The sequence below is a fragment of the Pipistrellus kuhlii genome, unplaced genomic scaffold (genome assembly GCF_014108245.1).
Source record: "Pipistrellus kuhlii isolate mPipKuh1 unplaced genomic scaffold, mPipKuh1.p scaffold_m20_p_4, whole genome shotgun sequence".
In the NCBI taxonomy this organism is placed as follows: Eukaryota; Metazoa; Chordata; class Mammalia; order Chiroptera; family Vespertilionidae; genus Pipistrellus; species Pipistrellus kuhlii.
Window position 1 is genome coordinate 56,496,591 of NW_023425540.1, and position 16,307 is coordinate 56,512,897.

The 16,307-nt window shown below is 35.4% G+C and overlaps 1 protein-coding gene across 17 annotated transcripts in view; it reads left to right on the top strand.

Annotated features, from left to right (window-relative positions):
• Positions 1 to 16,307, top strand: part of FER (FER tyrosine kinase) — a 242,510-nt gene that overhangs the window by 110,332 nt on the left and 115,871 nt on the right. For all 17 annotated transcript variants that reach the window (XR_004982824.2, XM_036408936.2, XM_045571831.1 and 14 more), the window contains one exon: positions 660 to 782. Coding sequence is in view for 16 of the 17 variants with exons in the window: in XM_036408936.2 (XP_036264829.1) it covers positions 660 to 782 (123 nt within the window). In the remaining variant the exon portion in view is untranslated. Of the gene's footprint in view, positions 1 to 659; positions 783 to 16,307 lie in introns of those variants that run through there.

Here is a 16,307-nt window from a genome sequence, read left to right on the forward strand (position 1 = left end):
GATTGTATAGACTATGGTAAAGACTTTGGCTTTTATTCTAAGACAATCATCAACAAACTTTGGCTCATGAGCCACATGCGTTTCTTTGGCCCCTTGAATGTGGCTCTTCCACAAAATACCACGTGTGGGCATGCACGTGCAGTGCGATCGAAACTTTGTGGCCCATGCGCAGAAGTTGGTTTTTGGCCTGGGCGAGTCTGTTTTGAAGAAATGGCATTAGGACACTCAAGGGGCCAAAGAGCCGCATGTGGCTTGCGAGTCGCGGTTTGCTGACCACTGTTCTGGGCGATAAGAATTTTTAGTAAAGTAATGGAATGATACAACAGGATCCCCTGGCTTCTGTGTTAAGAGTAGACTAAAGGAAGACAAAGGGAGAAATAATATAAATATGTATATTTACTTTATAGAGGAATAATTGACAAATATAATTTGTGTGTAGAGGGTACATAGTAGAATGAATAACATGATCAAGGTAATTAACACCCATTACCTCACATAGTTTACTCTTAACCATTGTTAAGTGTGTACCTCAGTAGTGTTAAGTGTATTAACATTGTACAACAATATTTTTTCTTAAATGTAACTTAATTTATTAGTGAATGTAGTCATGCTGAAACAATGACTTTACATTTATTCTGTTTTATTGTTTTTTTCACCAGAGTTTGTATAGATTTGAAGGCACTGGTTTTTCGAACATTCCTCAACTTATAGAGCATCACTTTACAACCAAAAAGGTCATCACGAAGAAATCAGGTGTTGTTCTGTTGAACCCTATTGCTAAGGTAGGTATATATATATGCACATTTGTTTTCTTTTTATAAAGAATGCTTTTCTTTTAAAAATTTCCATAGTAAATAAAGTTCTTAGACTTTTTAATAGAAGTTTGGATACAAAGGGTTTTGTGGTCACTACTCGTGCAAATACAGTTGAAGCAATTTCCTTGATTTTGTTTCAGATGATTGCCTCTTTATTCAATGTTTGCTAGGTTACAAATGGTCTAGCTCTCCCTTCCCCTCAGCTTTCCTTGAAAGACCTAAGATTTTTCTTCACTTTATATGGTTCAGTCTTTTAAAGGTTTAGTTTATAAAAGATTCTAAGATGTCAAGGAAAAATTTCTATAAATCACGAATAAATTAGAATTTTAATTATGGTTGTTATGTTTACAATATAAGACATTGGAACTTTTAAAAACTATTATTTTGCTCCTCTTAAAGGTAGTAAATGATAACTTCCCTTTCAAGTACAGAGAAATTGGACAACCAATGGGTCTGGGCTGCCTGTGACTCCTTGAGCCAATTAAGCAGAGACAGGGTTGAATCATATACTAGTATGAGCATTATTCCAATATGTTGGCAGCATGGGAGAGCAGTAGGTCATCCACGAAAATCTGCTCAGCACCCCCTACATAAACCAGCTACCTACATTGGGCAGAAGGACGAAGACTGCATGGGGAAGTAGGCTAAAGAATAAGAATGGTTACAAACTACTGGCAGTGTGGGCTGGGGGTTTGCCTAGGGCAGTGGGCATCCAGGACTCTATTGTTTCCTTTCAGCCACAAGGTTGTTCATCTTCCCTTGGTATAACGCAGCTCCTGGATGGGGAGAATATGACGCATATCAAGGTGAGCTCCTAGGTCCCAGATTGCGATCATACTCCAGAGAATGGCAGTTTTTCATCTATTTTTATACATTGAAATCAAAGGAGGAGAGGAGGGGGGTTACATGAAATCCATTGGTGATAGATTAGAGAGGTGGGAGAAAGCAAAGCGGTGGAGTGGGGGAAACCTCTGGGACTGGATAAAAAAATAAAATGATAGATACCTACTTCTTTTAATTAGGTGGATACAGGATAGTTAACAGTCGATAATTAACAGGATAGTTAACAGTCGATAATTAACTGTAACAATGAAGGGATTTATGGTCTCGGTCCAGGGGCCCTGGTGCATTTGGTTGTGCCCCAAAGGGTCTGGAAAAAAGGGAAGTTACAAGTTACCCTGACATTTCAAGGATATGTTATCATAGATACAAAAAGACAGATAGGCTCAGTTAAAGTAAAGGTTGACCTTGTCAGGGAAGATTTCGGCCTAGGAGGTGACTACCCATCATAACTGCTTTTAGTTAAAGTTTAATTTTAGACCATTCTTTGTGGTTACTTTAGGTCTTTGAGTTTGCAAGACCGCCATGCAGGCCTTCCCTATGCTCAGATTAGCATATAGCCCCTTTCGTCCACACTAGGGAAGGCATAAAACCTGGTAGGTTAATACTTGCTAATTTGATTTTTATATATGTAGGTGTAACTTTTAATATGAACTAAGTGATATTCCCAAGAATGCTAGTGTATAATCCAGATTGAGCTAAGAAAATCTACAAGACAATTATTATCCTTTCCTTTGATAGTCTAGAACAGGGGTGGGCAACATCCAGTCCTCGGGCCACATAAGGCAGGCAGAGTTATTTGGTCTGGCCCTGCCAAGGATTAGGGATGCTTTAATTAAATGTTTGACCAAATATTTTTAAGGTGATAAATTTTCTATGGCTTGAGAATGCTGTTACAAATATCCAAATGATCCTTGGCAGAAAAAAGGTTCCCCATCCCTGATCTAGAACATATAATGTCCATCTTTATACTTTGTATTTTATTATTCAGTCTTTACTCACAAGCTGAGCTTAAAAAATTCCTCTCATAGAAGATTTTGATAGTTGCCAAACACTAATTCTGTGGCAAAGGCTTTGACCTTCCTGCAAATATTTAGAATTATGAGATTGGCTCATTCTTTGGTAGCATTTTTTCATCCCTACCCTTCCCTCCTCTTTTCCATTTTAATTGCAGAAAAACTGATGAAAATTCTTCATTAGTCTGGAGCAAGTTGTCATACTTTTTTTCTTCAATTAAAAAAAAAAAATCAGTGTTTTCTCTTCCATCAGTGAATAATAGCTAAGTCTTGCAAAATTTTAAAAGCTGTTTAGGTAAGGTGATCTATTCTCATGGCTTTATTTCCTATTCTACATCAGTAACTTGCAGATTTATATTTCTAGTTTGGATTTATTTATTTCCCAAAACTAATATTTTCAACTTTTCATCTAAAACCGAGTTTGTCACCTTTAACTCCAAAATTTCTTCTTCCTTTCTTGGTAAATGGTACCACTAAATACTCAAACCATAAACTTAGGGGACAACTTTGACATATTCAGAACTTAGATGACAGGAGTTTTGTATACTTAATTGGACATGTGAAAGTATGAACTTCAATTCCAGTATATCTTAGTATGAAATAAAATTCAGTGTAAGGAAGATACTTTTACCCATGTTAGGTTTATGACATATACAACTGAATTTTCAGATATACTGAACCTCCTTTCACAAGCCAGCTAAATATTTGCATTGTCTACTTGTTTATCCGGGTCTAATTTGAGAGACCAAGACTATAAAAGAAGTACATAAAAATGCAGATTTGGTTTTAAGTGGGAATATGTAATTTCAAATAAAGTTACTCCTCTCACTATATGAAATTTTTCATGACAGGAGCCTAGGTAAATGGAGTAGATTCTCTGAACTGTTCCAGGCTATTCTCTTCCTCTCAAACCCCAGCACTGGCTGTGGAGCTGATCATCTATGCTTTTATAGCACTGCCTGTGAAAATGACTGTAAACTGAAAGCTATAGAAGATTAAGGGGCTATATACAATTGTTTGATGAGGTGGAAATTTAAGGTTTATATAGCTATTAACCTGATCTAAAGTACTGATATTTGAAATATGCAAATCATTATCTCTGTTGTAAATATTGTTATGCACTTGATTTAAAGAAACATGTTGCACTTTTATAAGAAAACCACAAAGCAGAGGTTGTGAAAGTTAGATCATTTTCAATTACGAGCAAAGAACAAAGTGATATGGATTTTGTTATGGTCATATTATCTGTTAGGTATCTTCCTTTGAGAAGTCATTTGTACTCTTATAATTGGAATCTATTTCTTGATTTAATTTGTGTAAAAAGTTAATGTCTTTGACCATATAATGTGCTGTAAAACATCTAATTTCCATCTTGCCAGACTTCATTTTTAGCCTACATAAAGAATGCTATTATTGTCTCATTATAATTTCTGTTTATAGCAACTTCTGAGACTTCCCATTTCTCCCTTATCCATAAAAATATAATATTATCATCATAATGCCTAACTGGAGGACACAGTGGTTAAAGTATTCTTTTTTATCTTTAGAAGTATAGGCAACTAGACAATCTAGAGATAGAGAAATAATTTAACTTTCTCAGGGTAATAAAGCCAGTGGCACCTAAGACTTTAACCCTAACCCTCCACTGGCTGATTTCTCCTATACGGCCTTCCAAAGTCTGATATGGAAGATGAGAGGCATTGTTATAAACAGGGTGATTATCATTATCCTTATATTAGCAACATGTTGCATCTGCACATGGCCTGTTCTTAGTTCAGTTTCTGTTCAAATGTCACTTTATCAAGAGACCTTTTTCTACCATGTGTTAAATAATACTTCTCCTTACTTTCTCCTCTTCCCCTTTATAAATTAGATTTCTGGTAAAGGAAACCGATAATTTGGGGAAAAAAAGTTTTGATCTAGAATATGCACTCTAATTGCCTCTTTTAGATCAATTATCAGGTCTATGGAGAAGAGAAGAACAGACAAAATTATGAAATGTTCTCCTTAGGACATTCATCAAGAATATATAAATCTCCATGCTGACCTCCAATTTGAGCAAAGAGAATTCAATTTTAAATGCCATTTTCAGCACTACCAACCACATAATCTGGGACAAGTCAGCCAGCCCCCTAAAGTCATCTTCAGTTTATAGTATCCTCACATAGTTGTTGTAAAGATCATGTGAAAAAATCTGTGGATATAGTTTGGAAACTGCAAAATACCATATACTTTCTTATTTAAACTTTTTCACAGGACAGGTAAATCAGAATAGAAGGCAAATTTGCAAGATTTTAAATTGTGAAGGGTGAAAAAAGAACCTTTATTGAGTATAGTGTGTTAATAACACTTCACCTCTCTAATTTTATTATATCTGTTCAAAAACTGTGAATTGAATTTCAGTATTATTCCCATTATTATGTGAAGAAACTCAGAGTTTATAATATATCCCAAATCACATTTCTTAAAATTTCAAAGTTCTGATTTGAAACTGATTTGGTTCTATTCATCTATTGACTATCATCCCAGCTAGCATAAATTATAATGTATAGTCTCAATAATGTCAGTAGTTCAACAACAACTTTCCCCCAAACTCTAGCATTCTAGCTCTAGGATGTAACAGAGAACTTGATGAGATATGGTCTCAACCCTTATGAAACCTATGAAGCTTAGTCTAGGAGCAACTATATAGCATGTTGTGCCATGGGAAATACATGTAATTTTGAATATTTAGCCTTCATTTAGCATAGTCTGGGAAGTTCAAATAAACTTGGATTTTAGGCTCGATCCATTTGATAAAATAAAAGAACCTTGCCATAATACGCATAGCATATAGACTGCCTTTCAGTTTTTTATCTCAAACTTTACCAACAGATATTTTGAGGCAGTTGTTTACCTAAAAGGAAAAGCCAAAAGTGAGAGACAAGAGTTTACTTGAGAGCCAAAGCAATTTGGGCAGCACTGATTCAGAAACCCAAGTAGTGTTTCTATTAGTGGGTTGAAGGCAATAGATTTTTATGAGGAAGGGAAGGGGAATAATTACATGAAAAGAAAGGAGGAATTTCTATAAGGCATTACTAAGTCAAGGGAGGAATTTTTTTAAAGATGCAAATAAGTTGAATTATGCTTTAGCTATATACATGAGGATGATAATTCTCAGGATGTCTTTAATTCTCCGTCTAGTAGTCAGAATGTTTGCTTTCCTTTTGGCTTGGCAAACAGCTGTTTGTAACACAATGTTGGTGTGGCCTAGTCCCAAGGTTATTTTGCCCAGCTTAAATATCCAAAACATTTGAGAATTAGGATGAACAGGCAGTTCCTCTGCAGTGGTAGCTCTGACTCCATTTTGGAGTGGCTCCATTTACATTATTTTTCAGTCAGTGTTACTCAAAAAATTGATAGACATTGGAGACCACTAAAATTCCTTAAGTGATCTTTTAAGGGCATTTCACCTATAAGCCTACTTCAAACTTTCTTAAATATCATGACATTTTTAGTCTGAAGAGCCAGGTTTTTTGGTGATGTTTTCCATATATTTCTTATTTACCTTATAAATACTTGAGGTGTAATGGGAATTGGAATTTAAGACCAAGAAGTTAAAAGAATAATTCATTGAAATTTTTTAAATGCAGGTTAAAGGACAGGATTTGGCATTTATATCACAAACATTGCCTGAAGTATACATGTAATCATTTAAAAGTATTTATAGCCGGAACCGGTTTGGCTCAGTGGATAGAGCGTCGGTCTGCGGACAGAAAGGTCCCAGGTTCGATTCCGGTCAAGGGCATGTACATTGGTTGCGGGCACATCCCTGATAGGGGGTGTGCAGGAAGCAACTGGTCGATGTTTCTCTCCCAGACGTTTCTAGCTCTCTATCCCTCTCCCTTCCTCTCTGTGGAAAAATCAATAAAAAAAAATATGTTTAAAAGTATTTATAAAACCTTCTATATGCATGGACTCAGGAAGCATGTAGAAATACTCAAGAATGTATAAGAAATCCTCTATGAAATGTTTGAAAATGTTTTGTAAGTTAGCATCTTTTCCCTCTTCTTTGTTGGAAACCATATCAAAGAGAAAAACAAAAATTTAAATTTAAATATGTTCATGAAACTAGGAGGCATATGTAATTCACAGACTTCAAAGTGAAAAGCACCTTATATTGGGCAGAAGTTGTATAACATAAAGTTAGAGAAGATATGATCAAAGAACCAACTGCAGTAGACCTTACCAAGTTTCAGCAAATATATCTGTTGAAAGTGAGGATGTCACCCTAAAGTTCAAGGCTATATTCCTTGTTTGTATCAATGGATGTGGGAAATGTGTGAGGGAGTAAAAATTTATACACATAACTTAAGTGATATAGCCAAAACTGCGCTTGAAGGAAAACTCAGAGCCTTAAATAATAACATCAGTAGAGGAAAAAAAAAAAAAAGAGTAAGTGAGGTAAAAAACAAATTAGGTTAAAGTCAGATATATGAAAACCTTGAATACCAAGATTAGGATTTATCTATGGAAAATGCTTTTTATCTCTCAGTTTGTAAGCAAAGGCTGAATATGATCTGAGCAAATCTAAAGTGTAGTTGGTAAAACCACATTCCCTCCTAAAATACTGAAGCCTACCTATCTTTCTAGTTGCTTAAAAAAATTCATTTACTGGAACATTTAAAAAACAAAGAAATCAATTTTCATTTTACTATTTCACAAAGAACTTGTGTAGCCATAGCCAAATTACATTAAAGTGAAGAAATGCTAGAATAGAAGTAGAAACAAATGATCAATACCAGGGAAAAATCAGTAATGGTGGAAATTAAAATACAAAATGCAGACTCTTAATGACCCGTAATAATTTCTGTATTGAGCTTGAAATTTAGGTATAAACCATTATAGAAAAAGAGTTCATTTAGAGATTAGAGAAGAAGGATATTAATTTATTTATTGCAAAGTTTTACTGCCAATACGTTTCAAGGGAAATTTCTCTCTTGGGATATAACAATGTATTTAATAACATTTCGGCAAAAGTTTAGGAATATTGTTTGTTGCATTTAGTATCTTTCAATAATAGCCAACATAATGAAGAACATTATTAGCATTTTTCTCCATTTTCAATTTTTAATGCATATAGTAGTAAATCCAGATTTATGATAAAAATGTTAATAAACGTAGCATTCAATACATTAGAGAGTTTAAATAAGTACCAAAATACCAATATACCTATGACATTTAAAAAATTTCATCTTAATAATATACCTGAACAATTTAACATTTAGCAAAATTGGTAGAAGATCCACATATTGAATAAAAAAATACATTAAACATGGAATCCTGTATTTTGAAGTATTGTTGTTTACACTCACCTTTTGACCTTATGAAGAGAAATCCACAATATGTTGCCAATATTTTTTTTATATTGAAATTGTCAATATTCTAAATAATTTAATGGAGGATCACATCTCTTTTAATGTCTTACTTATCAAATTGTGAAGTAAAAACATCAAGAATGTATTTGACGTTTTAAATCCTCAGAGTACAATTGACTACGATAGTGGAATCTAGAAACCAAGAAAAGTCTTTATCAAGAAAAAAAGAAAGGCATTCTAACATAGAGTATTCTTTTTTCTTTCTTTCTTTCTTTCTTTTTTTTTTTTTTTTACTTAATCGAGTTCTTTATTTCTCCGGGTCAAAAAGATGACACAGCTATCTAAGATGTGCCCACATCATGGTTCAGTATCCTTTGGCGATGTCCAAATGTTCCGGGTCAGCTTTTTAGTCACTGGCTGCACTCAAGTATTCCACCATAACACAGTGTATTCTTAATGTTGGTACTTCTGTAATTCAAGCAGTAGAGAAGTGGGAAGGTGGAGCAGATGAGAGGTGGGAGGGGTAAGAGAAGTGAGTTGATGAAAAGTATGGCTGAGAGTGAAGGTACCTCCAGGCTGAGTTAGTCTCTTCAGTCACATAACCTCTCTACACCATGACTGCTCTCCTCTTGCTCCACACCCTGCAGGCCACAAGTAGATAATCTCTGATGCTGATGTGTAATTTCTATCTTCATTATTTGTCAACTTTATTTAACACAGGTATTTATAAAGGATTCCATAAAAGTGTCCTTTTTCTTTAGCTTCACATTGTACTTACTTGATCAGTTTGTAATATTTGTTAGTTTTCTATGTCTGACATTCTCACCTATAATAATGAAAGCATAATATGCAAATGGACTGAACAACCTAACAGCGGAACAACCATCCGGATGAGCTTCTGGATGACCATACTATGACATCCACTAGTGCCAGGCCAGCCATGGCTGGTGTGATGTGATTGGTCGGGGGCCCGCCATTGCCCCACGATCACTGTATAGGGAGGCCCAGGCCATTGTACAGCAGGGCAGTCGATCAATTGGGAGTCTCCACGATCACCCTGCAGAGGGAGACCCAAGCCATCAACCAGCAGGCTGAGGTGGGTGGGCGGATCTCCCTCTGCAGGGCGATCCATCCAGGAGCCCTAGCCAGGTGGGTGGGGCCTACCTCTTTGGGGTGATTGATTGCGGGGCTCCCAGACTCTGAAGAGGGCACAAGCAGGGATGAGGGACGAATTTTGTGCACTAGACCTCTAGTTAGATAATAAGCTCCTTGAAAACAGTAAGGATATTTTTTCTCATTTTTACATATTCACAATGTCTGATCCATAATGCAGTGAATATTTGGTGCTATTTTTTAGAAGATCAGGACATTTATTAAGTACTTCATATATCATCAGGATATTTATTAAGTGCTTTCATATATAGGTTTAATATATTTTAGGACAATATATAAATTTTAGGGTTTAATGTTTCTAAAGTAGACCATGATATAGATTTATGAATGAGATCCCTTTAGAAATAAACTATATTTTGTTTCAGTTCCATTTGTACAACATTGCTTTATATTAGAAGTTACTGGCTTATGTAGGTATGCTCTTCTGAACTTAATAAATATTGTTAAGTACAGAAAAGAAAATATTCTGGTATGCTGTTATTCAGCTTATCTGTATTTTATACTTCTGGGAACTACAATTGATTGATTTCATAAAATTCGTTTGACACCTTGAGGAGATTACTCTCTGATATTAATTTTAAAGTGGTGAAGCCATCTTATATAATATTTAATATTTCTTATTTATTTGAAAGTTACTGCCCTATATTAAACCACTTAAAGAGTGAAAGTGAAAAACAAGAACAGAATAGCCATTGCTTGCTTGTTTCCACTTAAAAAAAAAAAAAAATATATATATATATATATATATATATATTTTATTGATTTTTTACAGAGAGGAAGGGAGAGAGATAGAGAGCTAGAAACGTCGAGAGAGAAACATTGACCAGCCGCCTCCTGCACACCCCCCACCGGGGATGTGCCCGCAACCAATGTACATGCTCCTGACCGGAATCGAACCTGGGACCCTTTAGTCCGCAGACTGACGCTCCACCACTGAGCCAAACCGGTTTCGGCTTGTTTCCACTTTTTAAAAGAACCGTTTATCTTTCTTGACCAGATTAGCCAAATTAGTGTTCACCTGCTACATTGTCCTTGAAGAGAACAATTTAATTATGCCACAAAGATTTGTCCCACATCCTGCTGTACTTTTCATAGACTAAATTTGCATGCTAAGAATTTTAATGACATTAAAATTACAGGATTTAAATGAGAACAACCAAGGACATTAAAAAGACATCTTCAAGTGATTTTTTAAAATGGGAAGTCTCATTCATATATAATATAATATAAGCCTTAAAGAAAATGAAACTTTAAGTTCTTTCTTGTTATTTGTATAATAAATAATATATATTAATGTTAGACCACAGATAAAGTCATATAACAGAAATACCCATACAGAGAAATTAAAATCTTGTGGATATCCTTGAACCTTGATTGGTAACTATTTTTTGTTTGTTTGTCTCTTTGTTAATCCTCACCCAAGGATATTTTTCCATTGGTTTTTAGAGTGGAAGAGAGAGGGAGAAACGAAGAGAAACATTGATGTGAAAGAGACACATCGATTGGTTGCCTCCCTCACGTGTCCCAACAAGAGACTGAGCCTGCAACCAAGGTATGTGTTCTTGACGTGACACAAACCCTATTTGCAGGCCGACACTCTGTCCACTGGGTCAAACTGACTAGGATTGATTGGTGACTATTTAGTGAGAAATAGAATCAAGATCAGCAGCCATCTGTTAATTATAACTTGTATGTCTCTTAGTAATAAAAGACTCTCATGTTTTAGTCATGGCCTCACTGTTATTCAAGATACTTCCTAATGGTGGACTCTAGAGGTATGAGTATTTATCAATACTTTTTAGTATTGATAAATACTTAAGATGAGCAGTCTCTACAAACTGGAAACTGCAAGGAATGGATTCTCCCCTAAAGCTTCCAGAAGGAATCCAGCTCTGCAAACACCTTGATTTTAGCACAAGGACACCTATTTTGAAGTTCTGAGCTCCAGAATTATAAAATATAAATTCGTGCTGCTTTAAATGACTAAGTTTGTAAGAATTTGTAACCAGCAGCAATAGAAAATTGATGCAGGAAGTGAAATTGGAGAAGTTAAAAGGTGCCATGTTAAAGGGTTTGACCTTTTCTAGGAGCAATAGGAAGCTTTGATTAGTTTTATCCTGGGAAAAGTCATAGCAAGATCTGTACTTTATAAGGTACATATGGCTTCATTGTGGAAACCAACTAGTGTTCAGAGGCTAATTCAGTTTGACATTTTCACTATCTGTATCCTCACTAGATTGTCTCACAAGGCTTAAGACAATGTACTTGATAGCTTTGAACCCTTTTCTCCTCCTGTATGAACTTCACAGTGTTGTTGTGAAGGCAAGATAGGGAAAACATTTTGTAAACTCTCAAATACTTTAAATATGTCACTTATTATCATATTTGAGCCCTGGTGCACAAAATCCATGTCCTGTGAGGTGGCGCCCTCAGCCTGGCCTGTGTCCTGTTGCAGTCTGGGAGCCCTCAGGGAGTGGGCCTAAGCTGGCAGTCAGACATCCTTAGTGCTGCTGCAGTGATGGGAGAGGCTCCCACCACTGCCATTGTGCTCGCCAGCCATGAGCCTGGCTTCTGGTTGAGTGGCACTCCTGTGGGAGTGCACTGACCACCAGGGGGCAGCTTCTGCATTGAGCATCTTCCCCCTGGTGGTTAGTGTGCATTATAATGACCAGTCATTCTGCTGTCCAATAGATTTACATATTAGCCTTTTATTATATAGGATAGTATGTAATGAAATTATGGCTAGCTGGATTGGAAAATATAATATCTATAGACTTGGGAAAATGTATTATATATTATGCTTTGGAAACTTTAAATATATCAAAAAAAGCAACAAAAAAAAAGGAGCAAAAAAACTAATGGACATGGATGATAGTGGGGTGATTTCCTGGGTGTGTGTGTGAAGGGAGGGGAGATGGGTGGAGGAGGGAGTATGGGGAGATAAATGGTGATAGAAGGAGACTTGACTTGGGATGGTGAACACACAATACAGTATACAGATGAGGTGTTGTGGAATTTTGCACCTGAAACCTGTATAATTTTGTTAATCATTGTCACACCAATACATTCAATAAAAGGAAAAAAAAATCAAGATAATCTAAATACTAGGTCATCTTTTTCATAATAGCACAAAATTCCTCAATATCCATTAAGTTCCTGCTACAGAAATATAAGTTTGACCTAGATATATGAGACAGATATGCTTGTAATTGGGGACAAAAGACAGGGGAGATACCATGTCATGTGTGCATTACAGATTGAACTAATGAGTTATACTGAATTCACTCTGAAAATAGAAAAGAAATTAGGTGTATTTTGATGGTGAGCACTCTCATTTAATAAACTTTAAGAAAACAGTGGAGAAGGATATGAAAGTCTACATTATTAAAATGGGAAAGTAGAATAACTGGAAAATGAAGAGTTTAGAAAGTCAGTGCTTTTAAGTTATGATAAGTAACATATATATTTCACATTTAAGTAGTAAATCAAATCCAAGAGTTCAAGACATGTTATGCAGCATTACTTTGAGTAAAAAGAAAGATGTAATTTTTAAAAATATTGAAATATCCATTTCCAATCTAAGTATGTGTGTGCCGAATCAGCTTAGCCAGATTTGGTGAGCCTGAGAGGGGGTGGAGAAGGATTGAAAAAAGCCAGAGAAGAGAAAAAAGCTGGGTCTGGGTGGGATATGTCCTCTCTGATGGAGAGTCAGTGCCACAACCTGTAAACTGTCTCTTTATTTCATAGCCAGATTCCATGAGGCAAAGTAAGGGTATGGTTACAACATTCTTGTGGGTTTTGAATCTACTCAGTTGCATGCATCTGAACTCTATCAAGCCCACATCACTCGGACACGTGAGACCACTTGTTTGTGGGATCATAGTTTCAACCTTACAACTATAGCTTTTGGCTATAATTGTGCTGGTAGGGCTTTGCCCTCCAGGCTGGGACTTGCATGCGGCCATGAGAGGACTGTGCCCTCTCATTAGTCTGAGGAACCTGTCCAAACACCATAGCCGCTCTCCACATGTGTGATTAACTGTGATGTGAAATAATCCTAATTCTGTTAATGTTGGATATTGTACTCTATTAGTTCTTTCCATTACTAGTAAAAAACAATTCATACGGGCCAATTTTACTATGTTGACTAAGTGTCCATGAAAGACATTATTTCCCGTTTTGATAAATTCTTATAATTTTTCTGATTTCTCTATCTATTAGAAAACCATCCGAGCCAAAATAACTCAATAATTTTTTCAATGCTGTTTCAGCTGAAATATATAAAAATGTGAAACTTTATCCTGAATTCCCTTGTCCGGAACTAATGTATTTGAAATTGTTTTGATATTGGTTGCTTTTTCAGGTCTTTTGTCAATAACATAGGATGCATTTAGAAGTCATAGTAAAGAAACCATGTTTTAGGATTTGGACCATAAAAAAATATGAATTTTCAAATACCTTGCAGAAGATTGAATGTATGCATTTTTTTTACCATAAGATTCCCATATTTCTCAAGTGGTAATAGAATATTTCTAGTAGCTCTAGTATTATTACTGAACTAGAGGCCTGGTGCACAAAATTTGTGCATGTGTAGTGTCCCTAGGCCTAGTCAGTGATCAGGGCCGATTGGGCCTTCTGGCTGCTGGCTGCCAGCTGGGGACTTCCCTTCATCATAGCGAGAGATCGAACTCCTTGTCTCCTGGTTATATATAGATATATAGATATACAGATATATAGATATATAGATGATTTGAAAGAAGCAAAAGAATCAGTTGAACTCTGATTCCATATGTTTTATTGTACAGATATGACAAACAACCTAATAAGGTTCTCTTACCATTTGCTTAAGTTTTAGTAAAAACTGAATATATGCTCCCCCTTTTCTTGACCCTGACCACCCTACTTTCTGTGTTCATGGTCTATGTATATATGTTCTTTATCTAATCCCTTCACCTTCCTTTGTCTAGTTCCTTCCTATCCCTCCCCAGTAGGTGTTATTATTTTCCCAATTTTATAGATGAAAATTGAGGCACAGAGAAGGTCAACAATTTTCTTAAGAATACATAGCTATTAAGTAGCAGAGCTTGGATTCTAACCCAAGCAATTTGCCTTCTGAGAATCTGCTCCTAACACTTCACTCTGCTACTTCTCCAACTGTTATAGAAAAGTCAGTGTCTGTAATTCCATCTTTGTAATAAGTATACTGAGTTTTTGTGACAGTTTCTTATTATGACCACAAGTGGTGCTAATTAAGAACCAGTGAAATTGAGTTAATTTAGGAAATAGTACTTTTCCACTTTTAGTTGTAGGTCTTGCTAAGATTCACATCCTAGACCAGTGGTTTTGAAAAGTGGATACACAGGATCAGTAGCATTAGCATCACCTGTGAACTGTTATAAACACAGATTTTTCTGGCTTTAACCCAGGGCTACTAATTCCGAAACTCTATAAGTGGGACCCAGCTCTGTGTTTTAAAAGTCCTCTAGGTAATTCTGATAGTTCCTAAAGAATGAGATCCACTAATCTGATTTTAAAAAAAAAGTTATGCTGAACCTATAAATTCTCTTAATTATCTATCACTGTCACTTAGTGAGAATATAGGAGGAATTTGAAATAAAACTGCATGTATTCTACCAATAGATTAAGAGAAGAAATCACATTTATCAGGGAATAGACTGGTAATTATTTGAGGTATAAGCAGTGACCTCTTTAAATTTTAATCATCTCAAAGCATCCTAATGATCAAGAATCAGTGAAGCAGAAATGTCTATTTTATGGCTTTTTGAAGAAGTTGATGTTCCAAAATTGATTTTTGCAGTTTCATCAGAATTCAAAAAGAAAGATATCTAAAAAGATATTCTGCCTGAACACTATTTTTGGTCTTTTTATGTGCTGTATATGCACTGTAATCATTCTGATGTGATTCTAAAAGAGATGATAAAGTTCATCTATTTAAGGATTATAATTGTTACATTGTGTTTTAGATTGACCAAGAAAGCTAAATGGTAAACATTATTTCTCAAGAGAAATGTTGCTGACTTCAAAGCAAAATCAGATACCTCATTATATATTTCAAATTTCCTTCTCAACATTTTCAATTTTTTGTAATTATATATTTACTAGCCTGAGCCTATTTAAGCCTCATTTCCACACCCTATAAAATGGTGATAATCTTACGTTATCAGTTCTGTTATCAAATGAGGTAACACATACCTGGGAAATTTGTAGTTGTTTCCATAGTTTAATACTATTAATTGTTTAATACTACTAATATAGTATTACCATGACAAAGTAAGCCTCAGGAGGACAAGGATGGTATGTATTTTGTGCCATTGTGTTCCCTAGGCCTTAGTAGGTACTCAGTAAATTTGTTGAATGGGTTTAATGATTCTAATCTGTACACTCTGTAATACGAACAGGGTCAAAAAATTTTTTAGAGAAAATTGAACATCACACTTTGCATTTCTGGAGAAGGAGCCACTAGCACAGAATTACAAGATTGATGGCCTCTCTGACGAAGATTTATACTCAGATAATGATGACATAACATATTCTATCAGTCTTACCTCTTCCTGCTTCCTCAAAAGCCCTATTCTCTTATTTTACTTTCTGCTTTCTTAAAATGTCTTGGCACTTTTGGTCTAAACTAAGTTGAAGTCTAATTATATTTTAAAATTGAGCTGATTTTTGGCAGAAATCTGGATAGCTGATTCATTACTCTTCTAGGTATGAAATACATGCAAAGTAGTATTAACTTTTGTCATGACAGTGAAGTTTTTGACATGACAGTCATTATTAGCCATTTTATCAACACATCAAGCAGACGACGGCTATTTCTAGGCCAAGTGGAACTCCTGAGATGAGAGCAGAGGGAACACTGGAGTTACTCACCTGAGTCTGTCAGTAAAATTTGATTTTTGAGACTTTAGAATTTTAATAACAGAATCCAGTTCATAGAGGAGCGAGAGAGTCATTAGAATTCAAGGTCACAGAAGAGCAAGGGATAAATTATGGTTTAAAATGTTTCAGGTTAGGTCAGCTAAAGTGTATTATCCAAGTCCTTCTTCCAAAAAGAGACACACACAAAACAAAAATAAAAAAGGGTG